The 21,534-nt window shown below is 42.3% G+C and overlaps 1 protein-coding gene across 2 annotated transcripts in view; it reads left to right on the top strand.

Moving 5' to 3' along the window:
- SUZ12 (SUZ12 polycomb repressive complex 2 subunit) overlaps positions 1–6,975 on the top strand; it is a 51,440-nt gene extending 44,465 nt beyond the window's left edge. For both annotated transcript variants that reach the window (XM_066263289.1, XM_066263290.1), the window contains 5 exons: positions 57–200; positions 1,437–1,594; positions 1,959–2,157; positions 3,020–3,099; positions 4,655–6,975. In XM_066263289.1, coding sequence (XP_066119386.1) covers positions 57–200; positions 1,437–1,594; positions 1,959–2,157; positions 3,020–3,099; positions 4,655–5,000 — 927 coding nt within the window. In that variant the 3' untranslated portion in view covers positions 5,001–6,975. The remainder of the gene's footprint in view (positions 1–56; positions 201–1,436; positions 1,595–1,958; positions 2,158–3,019; positions 3,100–4,654) is intronic.
- The last annotated feature ends 14,559 nt before the right edge of the window (positions 6,976–21,534 follow it).

Below are 21,534 nucleotides of genomic sequence, written 5' to 3' on the forward strand. Positions count from 1 at the left end.
TGAAAAAATGATTTTAAGATGTGTAAGTTGGAGCTTTGCTTTTTTTTGTTTTAAAGTTCCTTTATAACAATAATACAAGACAACAAACTGAAGCAAGAGATGACCTACATTGTCCTTGGTGCACTCTGAACTGTCGCAAACTTTATAGTTTACTCAAGCACCTTAAACTCTGCCATAGCAGATTTATCTTCAATTATGTTGTAAGTAACTTTATTTTCTTTTTTATTAATACATTATAAGCCCATCTAACTTTCAAAAATTGTAGTTTGGGCCTGACCTGTGGTGGCGCAGTGGATAAAGTGTCAACCTGGAAACGCTGAGGTTGCTGGTTCAAAACCCTGGGCTTGCCTGGTCAAGGCACATATGGGAGTTGATGCTTCTTGCTCTTCCCCCTTCTCTCTCTCTCTCCCCTCTCTATAATGAATAAATAAAATCTTTTAAAAAAATTTTTAAAAAATTGTAGTTTGGCCTGACCTGTAGTGGCGCAGTGGATAGACTGTTGACCCTGAACATTGAGGTCACCAGTTTGAATTCGTGTTCGCCCAGTCAAGGCACATAGGAGAAGCAACTTTTACAAATTGATGCTTCCTGCTCTTCCCCCACCACGTCTCTCCCCCCTTTTCGACTCTGAAAATAAATAAAAAATTTTAAAAATTGTACTTTGTACAAAATAACATTTCTGCATTTAATGAATTGCTATATTCATAAATTAGAATGTTTCCTAGTTTACATATTGTGCACCTATATTGACTCCCATAATCTTCAGACCAACTCTTTGAATTAAGTGATAATTTACTTATTCTTGTTCAGACAAGAAATATTTTGTGAAGTTACCAAGTCAATAAATGGCATTGCCAGGATATCTTTTTTTTTTTAATTTTTTTTCTTCTTTTCCAAATGAGAGGAGGAGAGATAGAGAAACAGGACTCCTGCATACACCCCGATCAGGATCCATCTGGCAACCCCATCTGGGGCTGATGCTCTGCCTATCTTGGGTCAAGCTCACAACCAAGCTATTTTTAGCACCTGAGGCCGAGGCCTCTCAGTGCCCAGGGCCAATGCTCTCAAACCAATTGAACCGTGACTACCGGAGGAGAAGAGAGAGGGAAAGAGAAGAGGGAAGTTGGAGGAGTGGAGAAGCAGATGGTCACTTCTCCTGTGTGACCTGACTGGGAATCAAACCTGGAACATCCACATGCCAGGCCGACACTGTACCTCTGAGCTAACCAGCCAGGGCCATAGCCAGAATTTTAATACAGATCTTTTTGACTCTAGTTTATCTGACTTCCTGTTCACCATTGCTGATATGCCTGGCTTATTTTGGTTTACAAAACATTAAAAACTACAAGCACTTTTAAAATTAATTAAATTGGAGTGATGGGTGTTAAGATAATTAATACTTTCTTTTCCTAAAATTCTTGCCATTTTTGTTACAGTATCATCCAAAAGGTGCTAGGATAGATGTTTCTATCAACGAGTGTTATGATGGCTCCTATGCAGGAAATCCTCAGGATATTCATCGCCAACCTGGATTTGCTTTTAGTCGCAATGGACCTGTAAAAAGAACGCCTATCACACACATTCTTGTGTGCAGGTAGGTAAAAAGGTCATACAACAAAAGTTTATTCTCTGGCTTTTAATGATGATGGTGGAGGAACAAAGGGAACATTAGCTAAGTGTCTGGGTGGTATCATATATATATTGCTTTATAGCCCTCTCAGCTCCTGCTTCTGCAGGGTTTTCTCACTTCCTCACAGCTTTTTCCTGTGTTTTAAATGTTAATGTCACTAGTGCTGCAGTGGTTGGGGGGATTAAAGAATTCTTTTAGGAAATTCTTTACAGAATTTCCAGGTACAGACCCCAAAAAAGGAATGTAAACTACCGTACTTGGGTGGTGTGAAATATAAAAGAACCCTATCCCTGTCACTTAATATTACATCAACATTTCTTTTAATTAGGCCAAAACGAACAAAAGCAAGTATGTCTGAATTTCTTGAATCTGAAGATGGAGAAGTAGAACAGCAACGAACGTACAGTAGCGGACACAATCGTCTGTATTTCCATAGTGATACTTGTTTACCTCTGCGTCCACAAGAAATGGAAGTAGATAGTGAAGATGAAAAAGATCCTGAATGGCTAAGAGAAAAAACCATTACAGTAATTACTATTGTCATTATACGATGATTTTAGAATTTTGATTGATTTTTGTTTTAAAGCTGTTATTTAAAAATGAGTTAAGGCCCTGGCCGGTTGGCTCAGCGGTAGAGCGTCGGCCTAGCGTGCGGAGGACCCAGGTTCGATTCCCGGCCAGGGCACATAGGAGAAGCGCCCATTTGCTTCTCCACCCCTCCGCCGCGCCTTCCTCTCTGTCTCTCTCTTCCCCTCCCGCAGCCAAGGCTCCATTGGAGCAAAGATGGCCCGGGCGCTGGGGATGGCTCTGTGGCCTCTGCCCCAGGCGCTAGAGTGGCTCTGGTCGCAACATGGCGACACCCAGGAGGGTCGCAACATGGCGACGCCCAGGATGGGCAGAGCATCGCCCCCTGGTGGGCAGAGCATCGCCCCCTGGTGGGCGTGCCGGGTGGATCCCGGTCGGGCGCATGCGGGAGTGTCTGACTGTCTCTCCCTGTTTCCAGCTTCAGAAAAATGCAAAAAAAAAAAAAAAAAAAAAAAAAAGTTAAACTTTTACTTAAAGGAACTTTTTCTAAATTAAGGTGTTTGGGAATCCACAATTTCTATCATTTAAACAGTTACCAAGTAAAGAAAGTACAGATTTTTTTTCTTGTGATTTTATAGTGTGTTCGTTTTATTTATAGGTAACTAGTTCATAAGTTAGGAATTCCTGCTTAAATAGAAGTTGTTTTTAAGAAATATTGCCACTTTGTTGTATAAATAAGTTGCAGTATTTTTAGTTACAAGAAATCTGTTTTTGACATTCTCACATTTTTTTCTTAGAAATACCAATTATATTTATTCTGCATTTAATAGGTGTTTTTCTTTTTAAAATTTTTTTTATTTTTAGCAAATTGAGGAATTTTCTGATGTTAATGAAGGAGAGAAAGAAGTGATGAAACTATGGAATCTCCATGTCATGAAGCATGGGTAGGGTATTTCTAAATTCAAATATTCCATTTTCTTTATATACTTTTTGCTTCTTCACATTCTATAAATCTGTGTGTGTCAGAATCTTATATAAAATTCCATTAGATACAGTGTGTCCTAAATCTTATCCTAATCAAAAGTATTATAATTGCATAAAGAAAAATGGTAATGCTCAGGGAATGTATTAAGGAAGATGCTAGCTCTAACAGCAGAGTTTGTTTTTAATATGTCCACTTTTTTAAATGACCAAATTCCATTCCTCTTATTGCCAAGGAATACAAAAATAAAATATCATGTGCTATATTCCTGGAAATCCTGAAATTACTTATCAGTTATTACCAGTTTTTAAAAGTTGCTTAATTATTTAGAATAAAATATAAGTAGCTTTTCTGATTTATTACCATTTCATGGGAGGCAAGGTAAAACAATCCTTATTTCTCATGCCTTTGTTGCTACAAGTATGATCCAAAACATTGTTTTTCCTGCAGATGTCTCCTCCCTGTATGAATTATATTCCTGTCAATATACATTTTCTTCTCTACCTTCATTATTATTAGATCCTCACGTAAGGCTTTCTTCTATAGCACAAACATCCAAAGTGTTTTCATTTATAGATAAGTGAAATAAATGGAGGGAACATTGTTGTTTCTTTACTCATGGGGAAAGAATTATTGTTGGTATGATATCTGGGGCATGGCGTGTAGCCTTTTTTTGGTATACTACCTTCATCTAATAGTCTTCACATGTTTAATGGGCCCTAAAAAAGAAAAGAGGAAGATGGCAGATCACATATAGCTTACGTAGCCTTAAATATATAGTCTCATTTTTTACAAACCATGTTTGCCTGGTCCCATCTAGGGGAACTAAGGAATAAAGTGTTTATGTGGAGGCTTGGGTTAAATCTGTTTTTCCGTTTGTTCTGATATGCCAGTTGTAAGACAGAATTTTAGTCACATTACTTGAGTTCTATTTTAATATAAACTCTTCAGATATTTTAAAGTCTATAGGAAGGCCTTATGGACTCTGTTGGAATCTCAGTTCCACTGAATAACTGAGCAGTCATTCTCCTATTTGGTTCTCTCAATTTTTTTTTCATGGTCTATGACCCCAACTCACTTTCCACCAACATAGTAACAAATGCCTCCACATTTGTTATTTGTTATGACATCTTCAGTTTTTTAGAGGTTTGCCGTGAACGGAAAATGTAGGGAAACATTAGAAGTATGTCAAAATCAGGGAGAGAATAAAGGAGATACGATAGTGTGTATATTGAGTTAATGAAAGTGGTGCTGACAAGAGAAAATATTTTATACTAATCGGCAATGTGTAATTAGGAAAAACAGAAATGATATCTATTTAATAAGCTCTGATGAAATTAAATCTCTTTAAAAGGGTAAACTCATTCAGGTTATTGAATCTCACATTCACTATAGTTTACTTCTTACTAAATCAGTTTACTAGGTTTGGAGTATTACTGTTCTATAATGGTTATTGTTCCATTTGACAAAAATCCTTATGTCACTATAGATGTTTTGTTTTTTTTTTTATTAAATAGGTTTATTGCTGACAATCAAATGAATCATGCCTGTATGCTGTTTGTAGAAAACTATGGACAAAAAATAATTAAGAAGAATTTATGTCGAAACTTCATGCTTCATCTAGTCAGCATGCATGACTTTAATCTTATCAGCATAATGTCAATAGATAAAGCTGTTACCAAGCTCCGTGAAATGCAGCAAAAATTAGAAAAAGGAGAATCTGCTTCCCCTGCAAATGAAGAGCTCACTGAAGAACAAATTGGGACAGCAAATGGATTTAGTGAAATTAACTCAAAAGAGAAAGCTTTGGAAACAGATAGTGTCTCAGGGGTTTCAAAACAGAGCAAAAAACAAAAACTCTGAAAATAAAAAGGCTCAACCCTGTGTTATGGACAAACACTGAAATTGTATTCTAGGGAGTTCAGCCTCTAGAAAGAGTTTTTTGTTGTTTTGGGGTTTTTGTTTTTTTAAATCAGATTTCAAACAGGCACTGTTAGATGAAGTAAATGATTTCAACAAGGATATTTGTATCAGGGTTCTCCATGTCATCATGCAGCATTACATGTGTATCAGGTTTGGTGTGTCATTAAAACATTCTTGTTTGAGCAGGAAAAGTAATACTTATAAAAAAGTATTTTTAATTTCAACAGTTGTCTTATAAAATAAACTGATAATATAGAAATTATTTCATATATTTAAATTATAATTCTTTTGCATTTATGACTGGCTGTTTTTCTACTTTGTAATTGTGACATTTTCTTGGGGAAGGAAAGTTGGAATGTGATTCCCTTTGTTGAAAAATTGACCATTTTTGTGAAATTTTGTTGCATTACCTACTATTTGCAATCAAACCTTGATCCTTGATTTTGAAATTAATCAATTTAAAACGAAAATATTACAACACAATATATTTTGCATTGCATAAGTTCATTTTACAATGTTAAAATAGCACTTCTTCATCTTATGCCTGTTTGAGAAGATAATTTTTCACATTTGACAGTGAAATGTCATAATAGGTTTATAAAGTCATTTAACATGTTTATGTAGATAATTCAGTACATTGCTCACCCAGTATTTTTTTAAACTTGAAACTTGTTTGGGTTCCCACCCCCTTTAGGTAGTCACATGGAAAATTAAACGGTCCGCATTTTTCATTGGGATTGTAAACCAAGAGAAGAACAAGTTTGAGATTATTTAAGATGACACTTTTCGAGGGAAGAAATGTTCTATAAAAACGAACCAGGAAATGTTACATTTTTCTCTTTGCAAGGATGTCTTTGTAATGTGTTTCACGGATTAGAATACCCAATACAGATAAGCTGACTTGAATTGTTTAGAGCAATTTTGCCCTGTGTGATATGTGTTATGCACATATTTGCAGTTGGATTTTCTCCAACAGAAAGTGGTTTCACTACTGGCACATTAACAAGCACCAATAGATTTTTATTCCAACTTCAAGCACTGTGGTTGAGTAACATCACCTCAATTTTTTATTATCCTTAAAGATAATTGCATTTTCATATTCTTTATTTATAAAGGAACAATGCTGCTGTAAATACAGGTATTTTTAATTTCATTCCACCACCATCAGACGCAGTTCCCTATTTTGTTTAATGAAGGGATATATAAGCTTTCTAATGGTGTCTTCAGAAATTTATAAAATGTAAATACTGATTTCATTGGTCTTTACAATGTGTTTAACTGTGAGGCTATTTAACTGATAGTGTGGATGTGATTTGTCATCCAGTATTAAATTCTTAGTCATTGATTTTTGTGTTAAAAATATAGGAAAGAGGGAAACTGCAGCTTTCATTACAGAGTTCTTGACTGGTAAGCTCTCCAAATGATAAGTTAGTCAACTCTTATCATGCTTCTGGATAGTGGATCTTGATTGAGCATTTCTCTCGGGCTTTAATTTGCTAAAGCTGTGCACATATGTAAAAATAATAGATTATTTTAGGGGAGATGTAGGTGTAGAAATATTGCTTATGTCATTTCTTAAGCAGTTATGCTCTTAATGCTTAAAAGAAGGCTAGCATTGTTTGCACAAAAAGTTGGTGATTCCCTCCCCCAAATAGTAATGAAATTACTTCTGTTGAGTAAACTTTTTATGTCATCTTATAATAAAAGCTGAAAAAGTCCCTTTGTTTCTATTTATAAAAAAATGCTTTTCTATATGTACCCTTGATAAGAGATTTTGAAGAAGTCATGTAAGATGATAAAAGCATTTGAATGGTACAGTAGATGTAAAAAAAATCAGTTTAAAAAAAAACATTTGTTTTTACATTAAATGTTTATTTGAAATCAAATTTTGTACATAAAGTTCAATAATATAAAAGTTGTATTGTTTTTATTTTATGCATTGTTAATGTGTGCACTAAAACTTGGGCTTGTTTATGATAGATAGTAAGGTCCAGAAGTACAACCCATAAGTAAGAGCTAATTAAGAAAGGACTTGCCAACCTCCAGAAATGTGAAAAATAAATGTCTGTTGTTTAAGCCAAAAAGGAAAAAAAAATGTGAAACCTGCTCTCAGTTTTAGTAAGTTTCAACCTAAGTATGTTATTTATGGTAATACAGAAAAAGGTTTTTTTTTGTTTGTTTTTTTGTTTTTTGGGGTTTTTTTTTGCATTTTTCTGAAGCTGGAAACAGGAGAGGCAGTCAGACAGACTCCCGCATGCGCCCTACCGGGATCCACCCGGCACGCCCACCAGGGGGCGATGCTCTGCCCATCCTGGGCGTCGCCATGTTGCGACCAGAGCCACTTTAGCGCCTGAGGCAGAGGCCACAGAGCCATCCCCAGCGCCCGGGCCATCTTTGCTCCAATGGAGCCTTGGCTGCGGGAGGGGAAGAGAGAGACAGAGAGGAAGGCACAGCGGAGGGGTGGAGAAGCAAATGGGCGCTTCTCCTGTGTGCCCTGGCCGGGAATCGAACCCGGGTCCTCCGCATGCTAGGGCGACGCTCTACCGCTGAGCCAACCGGCCAGGGCCTTTTTTTTGTTTTTTTTCTTTTGTATTTTTCTGAAGCCAGAAACGGGGAGGCAGTCAGACAGACTCCTGCATGCGCCCATCCAGGGCGTTGCTTTGTTGCGACCAGAGCCACTCTAGTGCCTGAGGCAGAGGCTACAGACCCATCCTCAGCGCCTAGGCCAACTTTGCTCCAATGCGGGAGGGGAAGAGAGAGACAGAAGAGGGGGAGGGGTGGAGAAGCAGATGGGCTCTTCTCCTGTGTGCCCTGGCCAGAAATGGAACCTGGGACTCCTGCACGCCAGCCGACGCTCTACCACTGAGCAAACCGGCCAGGGCCCATAAAATGTATTTTTAAGTTTATAGTTCAGCCTGACCAGGTGATGGTGCAATGGATAGAGCATCAACCTAGGACACTGAGGAGCCAAATTTGAAATTCTGGTCACCAGCTTGAGCATGGGTTTGCTGGCTTGAGCCCCCTAGTCAAGGCACATAAGAGAAAGCAATGAAAAAAAAAAAAAAGCAAGCAATGAACTACTAAGGTGCCAAAACTATGAGCTCATGCTTCTCATCTTTCTCCCTCTCTCTCTCACTTAAAAAAAAAAATCAGAATGTCAATTTGAACAGCTATCCATCTTTGGTTGTGGATTCTCTTTACATTTCCTTTTTAATGAAAGTTTTAGGCCCTGGCTGGTTAACTCACTGGTAGAGTGTTGGCCCCCATGTGGCAGTCCGGGTTTGACTCCCGGTCAAGGTACACAGGACAAGTGACCATCTATTTCTCCACCCCACCTGCCCCCAGCCATGGCTCAAATGGTTGGAGCCGGTTGTCCCCAGGTGCAGAGGGTGGCACCATGGACTCACCTCAGGTGTTAAAATAGTTTGGTTGCCCAAGCAACAGAGCAATAGCCCTAGATGGGCAGAACACTGCCCCATAGGGGGTATGCCAGGTGAATTCCAGCCGGGGTGCACATGGGAGTCTGTTTTTTTGCCTCCCTGCCTCAAAAAAAGTTATGAGAATATTTGTTTTAATTATCTTGGACTTCAAAAAGTTCAGACTAGAGGGATACAAATGATAGGTATATAAAGTAGTATAAGAAAATTATACGCTGCATTTCATGAGATTAGCATGAGATTAGGCATAGAAGTTAACTAGAAAAGGGGAAAATTTGACAGAAGAGTTGAAAATTCTCTTGATTTACTGTTAAAAGGCATTTTGCCAGTACACGTTGCTGTGTATTTGAACTGAGTACCTGTTTTCAAAAGCTTGATGGGTTTTAAGCACTTGATTTCCTTTTTATTAGACTGCTAAATCCATCTCACTGTCTAATGGTCTTGGTGCTCAGGTATTTAGTGACAAGATGAGAGTTTAATGTGCTGTGCTAAAGGTTTGGATTTTAGGTAGTAGGAGGTATTTAGAGATTTACTGCAGATATGACAAACCAATTTGTATTTTAGGCAAGCTATGCTGTAAGAATTTGAGAAGAGACTACATAGGAAGAAGCACTAGAATGCTATTGTAATAGTCCAGGAAAAATATCCAACTATTAGAACACTGCCTGTCATGAAGTGCCCAAGAATTAATTGTTGAATGGTACTGCAGTATAGAGAAATGATGAGTGATGAAGAGAGAAGTTTTTAAAAAGGAAGCAGTTCCACAACAGATAATGAATAAAACAGCAACTTCAAGGGGATTAAGTGATAGGAAATAGGTTGAGTTTATTAAATTGAAAATGAGTTAAGTTTAACACAAAAAGTAAAGAGGGAAATAGGCTAAGAATTTATGTGAGAGTGAAGGAGCAAGTTGAGCATAATTGTAAACTGACAGGAAAAGACAGACCAAAAGTAAAAACAGAAAAATGAATAACATCAATACAGATGTAGCCTGTTCAGGTGATAGCACAGTGGACAAAGCATCAGACTGGGATGCAGAAAACCCAGGTTCGAGCACCAAGGTTGCTGGCTTGAGTGCAGTCTTATTTGGCTTGAGCGTGGGATCACCAGCTTGAGCAGGGGTAGTTGGCTTGAGCATGGGATCATAGACATGACCTCATGGTGGCTGGCTTGAAGCCTAAGGTCGCTGGTTTGAGCAAGGGATCACTTGCTCTGCTAGAGCCCCCTGGTCAAGGCACACATGGGAAAGCAATCAATGAACAACTAAGGTGCCGCAACAAAGAATTGATCCTTCTTATCTCTCTCCCTTCCTGCCTGTCTTCCCTTATCTATCCCTCTCTCTCTCTGTCTCTCTCTTGATTAAAAAGAAAAAATACAGGTGGAGCCTGACCTGTGGTGGTACAGTGAGTAAAGTGTCAACCTGGAATGCTGGGGTTGCCAGTTTGAAGCCTCTGGCTTGCCTGATCAGGAAATATGCAAGAAGCAACTAGGAGTGATGCTTAATGTTCCTCTGCCACCTTCCCCACACCTTTCTCTCTTTCTCCTGCAGCCATGGCTCTATTGGAGTGAGTTGGCCCTGGGTGCTGATGATGGATCCGTGGCCTCCACCTCAGACTCTAAGAAGAGCAACAGAGCAATGCCCCAGATGAACAGAGCATCGCCCACTAGTGGGTTTGCCAGGTGGATCCTGGTCAGAGCTCATGCAGGAGTCTTTCTCTACCTTCCCTCCTCTCACTGAATAAAAATAAATAAATTTTTTTATGAAGAACAATATTAGTACTAATACAAAACAAAGGTAATAAAATATTTTTTAAATTTAAAAAAATGATTAATATTTGTTTTTGTTTTAATTTTTCTGAAGTGAGAAGCAGGAAGGCAGAGAGACTCCTGCATGCGCCCAACCAGGATCCACCTGGCATGCCCACTAGTGGGCGATGCTCTGTTCATCTGGGGCATTGCTCCATAGCAACCAGAGCCATTCTAGTGCCTGAGGCAGAGGCATGGGACCATCCTCAGCACCCAGACCTACTTTGCTCCAATGGAGCCTTGGCTGCAGAAGGAGGAGATAGAAAGGAGAGGGGGTGGGTGGAGAAGCAGATGGTTGCTTCTTCTGTGTGCACTGGGCCGGAAATCAAACCTGGGACATCCACACGCCACGCTGATGCTCTACCGCTGAGCCAACCAGCCAGGGCTGATAATTAATTTTTAAAAGATTTTTGGTGGGGTACCAGCCAGGGCTGATGATTGATTTTTAAATTTATTTTTGTTTTGTTGTTTTCATTTTTCTGAAGCTGGAAATGGGGAGGCAGTCAGACAGACTCCCGCATGTGCCTGACTGGGATCCATCCGGCATGCCCACCAGGGGGCGATGTTCTGCCCCTCTGGGGCGTCGCTCTGTTGCATCCAAAGCCATTCTAGCGCCTGAGGCAGAGGCCACAGAGCCATCCCCAGCGCCCGGGCCATCTTTGTTCCAGTGGAGCCTCGGCGGCAGGAGGGGAAGAGAGAGACAGAGAGGAAGGAGAGGGGGAGGAGTGGAACAGATGGGTGCTTCTCCTGTGTGCCCTGGCCGGGAATCGAACCCGGGACTCCTGCACGCCAGGCTGACGCTCTTCCGCTGAGCCAACCGGCCAGGGCCTGATGATTGATTTTTTTTGTATTTTTCTGAAGCTGGAAACGGGGGGAGACAGTCAGACAGACTCCCGCATGCGCCCGACCGGGATCCACCCGGCACGCCCACCAGGGGCGATGCTCTGCCCACCACGGGGCGATGCTCTACCCCTCAGGGGCGTCGCTCTGCTGCGACCAGAGCCACTCTAGCGCCTGAGGCAGAGGCCAAGGAGCCATCCCCAGCACCCGGGCCATCTTTGCTCCAACGGAGCCTTGGCTGCGGGAGGGGAAGAGAGAGACAGAGGAAGGAGGGGGGGTGTGGAGAAGCAAATGGGCGCTTCTCCTATGTGCCCTGGCCAGGAATCGAACCCAGGTCCCCTGCACGCCAGGCCGACGCTCTACCGCTGAGCCAACCGGCCAGGGCCCCGATGATTGATTTTTAAAGAAGATTTTTGGTGGGGCCCAGGCCGGTTGACTCAGTGGTAGAGCGTCAGCCCAGTGTGTTGGGCTCCACCCTTCCTCCTCTCCTTTCTCTTTCTCTCTTCCTATCCTGTAGCCATGATTGATTTGAGCGAGTAGGTCCTAGTGCTGAGGATGGCTGCTTGACCTCCACCTCTGGCACTAAGAGCTGGGTTGCAGATCAACGAAGCAATGCCCCAGATGGGCAGAGCATCGCCCCCTACTGGCTTGCTGAGTGGATCACGGACGGGGTGCACACAGTAGTCTGTCTCTGCCTCCCCGCCTCTCACTGAATAAAATAAAAGAAAATAATGAGATTTTTGGTGGGAAATAAATTGGTATAATCTCTCAAGAGAACAATCTGATACCTTTTATTAAAATTGCAATGGCCTGACCAGGCGATGGCACAGTGGATAGAGCGTCAGACTGGGATGCAGAAGACCCGGGTTCAAGACCCCGAGGTCACCAGTTTGAGCGTGGGCTCATCTGGTTTGAGGAAAAGCCCACCAGCTTGAACCCAAGGTCGCTGGCTCCAGCAAGGGGTTACTTGGTCTGCTGAAGGCCCGCGGTCAAGGCACATATGAGAAAGCAATCAATGAACAACTAAGGTGTTACAACGCAAAATGAAAAACTAATGATTGATGCTTTTCATCTCTCTCCGTTCCTGTCTGTCCCTGTCTATCCCTCTCTCTGACTCACTGTTTCTGTAAAAAATAAATAAATAAAATTAAAATCGCAATGGCCTGCCTAACCAGGTGGTGGTGCAGTGGATAGAGCATCAGATTGCAACACAGAGGACCCAGGTTCAAAACCCTGAAGTCACTGGATTGAGCGTGGGGTCACTGGCTTGGCTGAAGCCATAGTCAAGCCACATAGGAGAAAACAATGAACAACTAATGTGCTGCAACTTTGAGTAGATGCTTCTCATCTTGTTTTGTCTGTTTCTCTCTAGCCAAAAAAAAAAAAAAAATCACAATGCATTTTATTATTTGCCCTAACAATACCATCTTTAGGAATTTACCCCACAGCCAAGTAGGCAGACAGGACGTTCACCCCACCAGGCAGTGATGAGGACCCCGATCCCCTGTGATGACAAAGGAGCCTGGAATTCCATCCCCACTAGCATTAATGAGGAACCTCTTCCCTTCTCTAATGGGGTAGTACAGGACATTTACCATTGACTAAAGTAGTGGAAGCCACCCCAAATGCAATGTCATTGGAGAATATATAGGGAACCAGAATAGTCAGCCAATGCAGCAGTAATGGAGTCTCCCCCCTTGGCTGTCAATGGAGGTAGAATGGAAGCCACATTTCTACCTCCACTTGGCAGTTTTGAGGCAGTGCCCCTTCCCTCAGTCTTCTGCTAGAAGTGGTGCCAACAACCCAGCTGACAAAGGTTTAACTAAGATCCATTCTCATAACAAAAATGTCCATATTTCAATAAAAAATCACAAGACCAGCCCTGGCTGGTTGGCTCAGTGGTAGAGTGTCGGCCTGGTGTGCAGGAGTCCTGGGTTCGATTCCCGGCCAGGGCACACAGGAGAAGCACCCATCTGCTTCTCCACCCCTCCCCCTCTCCTTCCTCTCTGTCTCTCTCTTCCCCTCCTGCAGCTAAGGCTCCACTGGAGCAAAGTTGGCCCCGGGCACTGAGGATGGCTCTGTGGCCTCTGTCTCAGGCGGCTGAATGGCTCTGGTCGCAACAGAGCGACGCCCTGGATGGGCAGAGCATCACCTCCTGGTGGGCATGCCGGGTGGATCCCAGTCGGGCGCATGCGGGAGTCTGTCTGACTGCCTCCCCGTTTCCAACTTCAGAAAGATTAAAAAAAAAAAAAAAGTCACAAGACCCAGAAAGATGTCAAACTGAATGAAGAAAATAGATGCTAACACTAAGCAAACAAAGATATTAGAATTACATGACAAAGATTTTAAAGCATCTATATTAGTTTTCTCTACAAAAACAAAACCAATACAAGATTATAGACGCTGAGAAGTCCTATGATCTGCCTGCAAGGTGATAAACTAGGAAAGCCAGTGATGTAATTTGATGGCCTGAAAGCCAAATGGCGTTAGATTCCAGTCCATATCTGAAGGCCCTAAAACCAGGAATGCTGAAGGCAGATCGATGTCCCAGCTCAACAGTCAGACATAGAGTGAATTCAACCTTCCTCCACCTGTTTTTTCTATTCAGGCCCTCAAAAGATTGGAAGATGCTCATACACATTGGCGGGGGAAGGGGGGGGGGTAAGGCCGGTGGCCATGGCCACGCAGGTTCCCATTGGATTCGGGCAGACGGTAAAGGAACTGTGGAGCCAGAGGACGGGGGACCATTCTGTTTATTAGAGTCTCACAACAACGGATGAGCACGCAGGCAGGGACAACAGCTTCCTTCTCTTTGTCCGGACTCATGAGCAAAACAGGCAGGGGCGGGGAGGAGGACCCCTTCTTGGGCAAACAGTAGCAAACAATGACCCCTCCCAATGGGGGAGGCAACTTGCAATTTACAATCTGTCGCCCTGAGGGCAAACACCCAGGGCTCCACACAGACCATACACACGTGGCGCTGCCCCGTGCTCAGGCACTGATCAGGCAAAGTACAAGCGAGCAAGCCTAACACATTTATTACACCGTTGTTTGCCCAACAAGGGAAATCTGCTTTACTCAGTCTATCAATTCAAATGCTAATCTTTTCCAGAAACATTCTCACAGACACACCCAGAAATAATGTTTAACTACACGCCTGGACATCCCTTAACCAGTCAAGTAGACACTAGGACTAACCATCATAGCAACCACGATAAAAATGGTTCAACGAGCAACTATGAACACCATTGAAACATGATAAAATGAATAGCCTTAAGCAAAAAATATTGAAAATCTTAGCGGAGAAACAGAAGATATACAGAAGAGCCACATAAACATTTTAGAACTGAAAAAAATAGTAAACAAAATAAAAAGCTCATAGGTGGGCCCACCGGTAAAACGGAGGAGACAGGAAAGAATCAATGATAAGAGACAGAACAACAGAAATAGCTGATCTGAACAACACAAAGAAAACAGACTTAAATAAACAGAACCTCAGGAATCAGTGGGACTAAATAAAAGATGTAAATTTTAGGTCACTGGAGGTCCAGGAGAGGAACAAACTAGTAAAACTGGAAATAAAGTAATTGAATAACTGAAATCTCCCCAAATTTGGCCAAAGACATAAAACTAAAGATTCAAAAAGCTGAGGAAAACAAAATAACCCAAAGAAATCCATGCAAAGATATAACATCGCTGAATTTCTAAAAACTAAAGACAAAAGATATATATATATATCTTAAAACTAAAGACAAAAGATATATATATAAAAATATATATATCTTATGTTTAAAGCAAAAGTTATAACATTGTCTGATCGATTCTAAATATATGCAGAGAAAATATTTAAGAAAGAAAATTATGTCATCAATGGGGGAAGAATAAAGAAAGGTACCTGAACTGGTAAAATAATGACAGCAATACACTGAAAAACTTACAGGTAGTTCCCAGGTTACAAATAAGAAAGGTTCTGTAGGTTTGAAAATGTGACAAATATCTAAGCTGCATTTAATAGGTAAATGTACCGTTCCAAGTTACATACAAATTCAACTTAAGAACAAACCTACAGAACCTGTCTCATTCCTAACCTGAGGACAGCCTGTATTTAGACTGGTAAGTTATATACATAAAACATACATATGCAATATATATAATATAAATACCTTAATGTATATACATGTTAATGTAGATACATATATGGCTATTATATATATACATACATACATATATATTAATACCTAGAACTACTAAAGAAACTATATAGAGACTCTCAAATACTACAGAAATCAAAATAAAAATGAGAGAACAAAAATGACAGACTTGGGCCTAGCATGCGGAGGACCCGGGTTCAATTCCCGGCCAGGGCACACAGGAGAAGCGCCCATTTGCTTCTCCACCCCTCTGCCGCGCTTTCCTCTCTGTCTCTCTCTTCCCCTCCCGCAGCCAAGGCTCCATTGGAGCAAAGATGGCCTGGGCGCTGGGGATGGCTCTGTGGCCTCTGCCTCAGGCGCTAGAGTGGCTCTGGTCGCAACATGGCGACACCCAGGATGGGCAGAGCATTGCCCCCTGGTGGGCGTGCCGGATGGATCCCGGTAGGGCGCATGCGGGAGTCTGTCTGACTGTCTCTCCCTGTTTCCAGCTTCAGAAAAATGAAAAAAAAAAAAAAAAAATGACAGACTTGGTCCTGGCCGGTTGGCTCAGTGGTAGAGCATCGGCCTGGCGTGCAGAAGTCCCGGGTTCGATTCCCAGCCAGGGCACACAGGAGAAACGCCCATCTGTTTCCCCACCCCTCCCCCTCTCCTTCCTCTCTGTCTCTCTCTTCCCCTCCCGCAGCGAGGCTCCATTAGAGCAAAGATGGCCCGTGTGCGCTGGGGATGGCTCCTTGGCCTCTGCCCCAGGCGCTGGAGTGGCTCTGGTTGCAACAGAGCAACGCCCTGGAGGGGCAGAGCATCACCCCCTGGTGGACAGAGCTTCGCCCCCTGGTGGGCATGCCGGGTGGATCCCGGTCGGGCGGATGCAGGAGTCTGTCTATCTCTCCCCGTTTCCAGCTTCAGAAAAAAAAAAAAAAAATGACAGACTTAAGTCCTAACATATCAGTAACACTATATGTAAATACAGTGTGTCCATAAAGTCATGGTGCACTTTTGACCGGTCACAGGAAAGCAACAAAAGACGATAGAAATGTGAAATCTGCACCAAATAAAAGGAAAACCCTCCCAGTTTCTGTAGGATGATGTGGCAGCATTTGGGCATGCGCAGATGACGACGACGTAACACCGTGTATACAGCGGAGCAGCCCACGGCCATGCCAGTCGAGATGTAGATGGTACAGAGGAAAGTTCAGTGTGTTCTGTGGCTCACTAAATTCGAATCTGTGACCAAAGTGCAACGTGAATATCGGCGCGTTTATAACGAAGTGCTACGACATTAATCACTTAAACAGAGAATCACAGACAATATTCACTCTGTTACACCAGACGTCCTTACCCGTGTGTGGCAAGAACTTCACTATCGTTTGGATGTGTGTAGGGCAACAAATGGAGCCCACATCGAACTGCACTGAATAGGTATGAAACTGGGAGAGGTTTCCTTTCATTTGGTGCAGATTTCACAATTCTATCGTCTTTTGTTGCTTTCTTGTGACCAGTCAAAAGTGCACCATGACTTTATGAACACACTGTAGTTTAAGCAGACCAAATAAAATGCCAGAGTACACAAAAAAATAATAAAACCATGACCCAATTATATGATGTCTACAAGAAACTCACTCTAAATATGTTATAGACAAGTTGAAAGTAAAAAGACAGAAAAATAAGGCCCTGGCCCTGGCCGGTTGGCTCAGCGGTAGAGCGTCGACCTGGCGTGCGGGGGACCCGGGTTCGATTCCCGGCCAGGACACATAGGAGAAGTGCCCATTTGCTACTCCACCCCCACCCCCTCCTTCCTCTCTGTCTCTCTCTTCCCCTCCCGCAGCCAAGGCTCCATTGGAGAAAAGATGGCCCGGGCACTGGGGATGGCTCCTTGGCCTCTGCCCCAGGCGCTAGAGTGGCTCTGGTCCCAGCAGAGCGACGCCCCGGAGGGGCAGAGCATCGCCCCCTGGTGGGCAGAGCATCGCCCCTGGTGGGCGTGCCGGGTGGATCCCGGTTGGGCGCATGCGGGAGTCTGTCTGACTGTCTCTCTCCATTTCCAGCTTCAGAAAAATACAAAAAAAGAAAAAGAAAAATAAGGCCCTGTTGGTTAGAGCACTGACCCAATATGCCAAGGTTATAGGTTCAATTCTTGGTCAGAGCACTTATAAGAATCAACCAATGAATGCATAAATAAGAATAGCAAATTGATGTTCCTCTTTCTAAAGTAATTTTTCTTTTTCTTTTTTTTTTGGTGAGACAGGAAGGGAGAGAGATGAGAAGTATCAACTTTCGTTGTTCATTGATTGCTTCTCAAATACACCTTGACCAGGTGGCTTCAAGCTGAGTCAGTGACTCCCTGCTCAAGACAGCAATCTTCGCCTCAAACCAGCAACTTTGGCCTCAAGCCAGCGACCTTTGGGCTCGAATCAGTGATCATGGGATCATTTTGATGATTACATGCTTAAGCTGGCAAGCCCATGCTCAAACCAGATGAGCCCACACTCAAGCCAGCACCTTGGAGTTAGTTTCAAAGCTGGGACCTCAGCGTCCCAGGTCAATCAATGTTCTGTCCCCTGCGCCACCACCAATCAGGCTAAAATTCGCAAATTTTAAAAAAAGTCTTATTATTAAAAAAAAAACTTAGGTGTCAAACTAACAAAATACATACAGAACTTGTATGTTAGAAACTATAAAATGCTGATTAAAGAAGTCAAAGATCTAAATTGGAGGGACATACTGTGTTCATAAAGTGGAAAACAACACAGTAAAGATGTCAACTCTTGCCAAATTGATACAAAGTTTAACATAATATCTTTTTATTATTATTCATTTTAGAGAAGAGAGAGAGAGAAGGGAGGAGGAGCAGGAAGCATCACTCCCATATGTGCTTTGACCAGGTTTTGAACCATCGACTACAGTGTTCCAGGTTGGTGCTTATGCACTGTACGCCACCACAGTTCAAGCAACACATTTTTCTATCAAAATTTCAGCAAGAATTTTTGTAAGTAAAGACCACTCTAATCTACAGGGAAAGACAATGGAGCAAAAACAATTTTGAGCCCTGGCCGGTTGGCTCAGTGGTAAAGTGTCGGCCTGGCGTGTAGGAGTCCTGGATTCGATTCTCGGCCAGGGCACACAGGAGAAGCACCCATCTGCTTCTCCACCCCTCCCCCTCTCCTTCCTCTCTGTCTCTCTCTTCCCCTCACACAGCCAAGGCTCCATTGGAGCAAAGTTTGCCCAGGCGCTGAGGATGGCTCTATGGCCTCTGCCTCAGGCGACAGAATGGCTCTGGTTGAAATAGAGCGACACCTCAGATGGGCAGAGCATCGCCCCCTGGCGGGCATGCCGGGTGGATCCCAGTTGGGCACATGCGGGAGTCTGACTGCCTCCCCATTTCCAGCTTCAGAAAAATACAAAAAAAATTTTTAATTAAAAAAAAATTTTTTTTAAAGAGAAGAACCAGTCTACCTGATTTTAAAACATTATATAGCTCAGTGATCATACTGTGTGGTATCGGCAGAGAAATGGACCCAAAGATCAGTGGAAAAGAACAGAGAACCCAGAAATAGACCCATACAAATACACCCCACTGATTCTTGACAAAGGTGCAAAAACTATTCAATGGAGAAAAGACAGCCTTTGCAACAAATGGTACTGGAGCAACGGGTCATCTACAGGAGCAGATAATGTTCGAAAAAGACCCTTAACTTGAGTTTCACACTGTACAAAAAGTAATTCAAATGGATCCACAGACTTTAATGTAAAATGTTAAACCAAAAATTTTTAGGAAAAAACATAGAGAAAAAAATCTTCGGGATCCAGAGCTACATAGAGTTCTTAGACTTGACCCCAAAAGCCTGATCCATAAATGCAAAAACTAATAAATGGAACATCATCAAAATTAAAAATTTGCTTGACCAGGCGGTGGCGCAGTGGATAGAGTGTCGGACTGGGATGCGGAAGGACCCAGGTTCAAGACCCCGAGGTCGCCAGCTTGAGCATGGGCTCATCTGGTTTGAGCAAAAGTTCACCAGCTTGGACCCAAGGTCACTGGCTCGAGCAAGAGGTCACTTGGTCTGCTGAAGGCCCGCGGTCAAGGCACATATGAGAAAGCAATCAATGAACAACTAAGGTGTCACAAGGAAAAACTGATGATTGATGCTTCTCATCTCTCTCTGTTCCTGTCTGTCTGTTCCTATCTATCACCCTATCTGACTCTCTCTCTGTTTCTGTAAAAAAAAAAAAATTCAAAATTTTTGCCGTGGGAAGGATCCTGGTAACTGATGAAAAGGCAAGTTACAGGCAAGATATTTGTAAACTACAAACCCCATAATACACTGGTATCTAGAATACATAAAGAACTACTGTACAGCAGTGGTCCCCACCTTTTTTGGGCCACGGACTAGTTTAATGTCAGAAAATATTTTCACAGACCGGCCTTTAGGGTGGGACAGATAACTGTATCACGTGACCGAGACAAGCGTCAAGAATGAGTCTTAGACCAATGTAACAGAGGGAATCTGGTCACTTTTTAAAAATAAAACATCGTTCAGACTTAAATATAAATAAAACGGAAATAATGTAAGTTATTTATTCTTTCTCAGCGGCCCGGGGGTTGGGGACCACTGCTGTACAGTATTACAACTTAATAGTACACAAACCTGGATCCAATTAGAAAACACGTAAAGTTCACTGAAGAAGATTTACTAGTGGCAAATAAACATGAAAAGATGTCCAACAGCATTAGCCATTAGAGAAATGCAAATTAAAACCACAATGAGATATCACTGCACATCAGAAAGGCTAAAATAAAAAAGTGACAACTGGCTTTGGCCAATTAGCTCAGTTGGTTAGAACATCAAGATCGCAGGTTCAAATCCTGGTCAGGGCACATACAGGAAGCAACCAATCAATGTACCATTAAGTGGAACAACAAATGAATGTTTCTTTCTATCTGTCTTTAAAAAAAAAAATCAATCATAAAAAAAAAGATTTAAAAAAGTGACAATCAATACTGGGGAGGATTCAAACACACTGCTAGAGGGAATGTAAAAATGGTATACCCTCGTGGAAATCAGTTCGGCAGTTTCAAAAAAACAGAAAAATGCAGCTTCTCTGCACTCCTCAGACCTTCACTGCATACTCACATATCAAGACCCCCACGATACTTGCACTATTCTCACCTCCATCATGACTGCAAACTCTTTCCTTCTTCAAATGCCAGTCTGTGCTTATCAAATTTCTACTCATTTTGGTGTTTTGTTTTTTTTTAAATTTCTATTTATTCATTTTAGAGAGGAGAGGAAGAGACAGAGAGGAGAGGAGAGACAGAAGGGGTGGAGGAACTGGAAGCTTCAACTCCCATATGTGCCTTGACCAGGCAAGCCCAGGGTTTCGAACTGGCAACCTCAGCATTTCCAGGTCGACGCTTTATCTACTGCGCCACCACAGGTCGGTGTTTGTTTTTTTTAAGTCTATTAAAGTGGGGATAATGAAACAAGGAAGGGCCTACAATCGAATAAATTACATAGGAAAGAAATGAGCCCACACTGGGAAGTTGAAGAAAAGGGGGCATCGGAGACAGGTGCAGGGGTTAGTCCGGGGTGGGCAGCCGCTGCCCACTGCTCCCTTGCACTGTGAAGCTTAGGAAATACACAACTGTGGGGGGGAGGGGACGGGGGAAGAGCAGAAGAGGAAGGAAGGGAAGGGGAAAAGAAGGAAGAGGAAGGGAAAGATGCAGGCAGGCTCGCTGGAGGGAGAGCTCGTTCACTCATTGTTTAAGAGCTACTCTGCTCCTGGAGAGCTTCATGTAAATTCAGTCCATCCTTTGTCAGTGCTACTCCTGCCATTTTCTACCCGGTATCCCAGGGCTGGTTATTATGTACACCTGGGGCCTTCCTGTTAGTGTCTACTCCTCCCAGGAGCACCTTCGTTAAGAGCCCCTGCACTAGACTAGTTATTAGTCATGACCTTAGCCAAATTAGCATACATCTATTGAGCCTAAGTTTTCTCATCTATAAAATAGAAATAATAGTAATGACAATATAATGTGAATTAAATGAGATAATGAATATATTTTGAAATTTTAGCATTTTGCCTAGCATGTAGTAGGGATTTGATAAATATCAATTCTTATATCATTATCACCACCCAAACTCTCTTGTTCTTGCAGACACGCAAGCAGATTTGGAATACTAGAGTCCTTTAACTATTTTATTTTTTTTTTATTTTTTATTTTTTTTCATTTTTCTTAAGCTGGAA

Source organism: Saccopteryx bilineata, chromosome 2 (assembly GCF_036850765.1).
Source record: "Saccopteryx bilineata isolate mSacBil1 chromosome 2, mSacBil1_pri_phased_curated, whole genome shotgun sequence".
NCBI classification, from domain to species: domain Eukaryota; kingdom Metazoa; phylum Chordata; class Mammalia; order Chiroptera; family Emballonuridae; genus Saccopteryx; species Saccopteryx bilineata.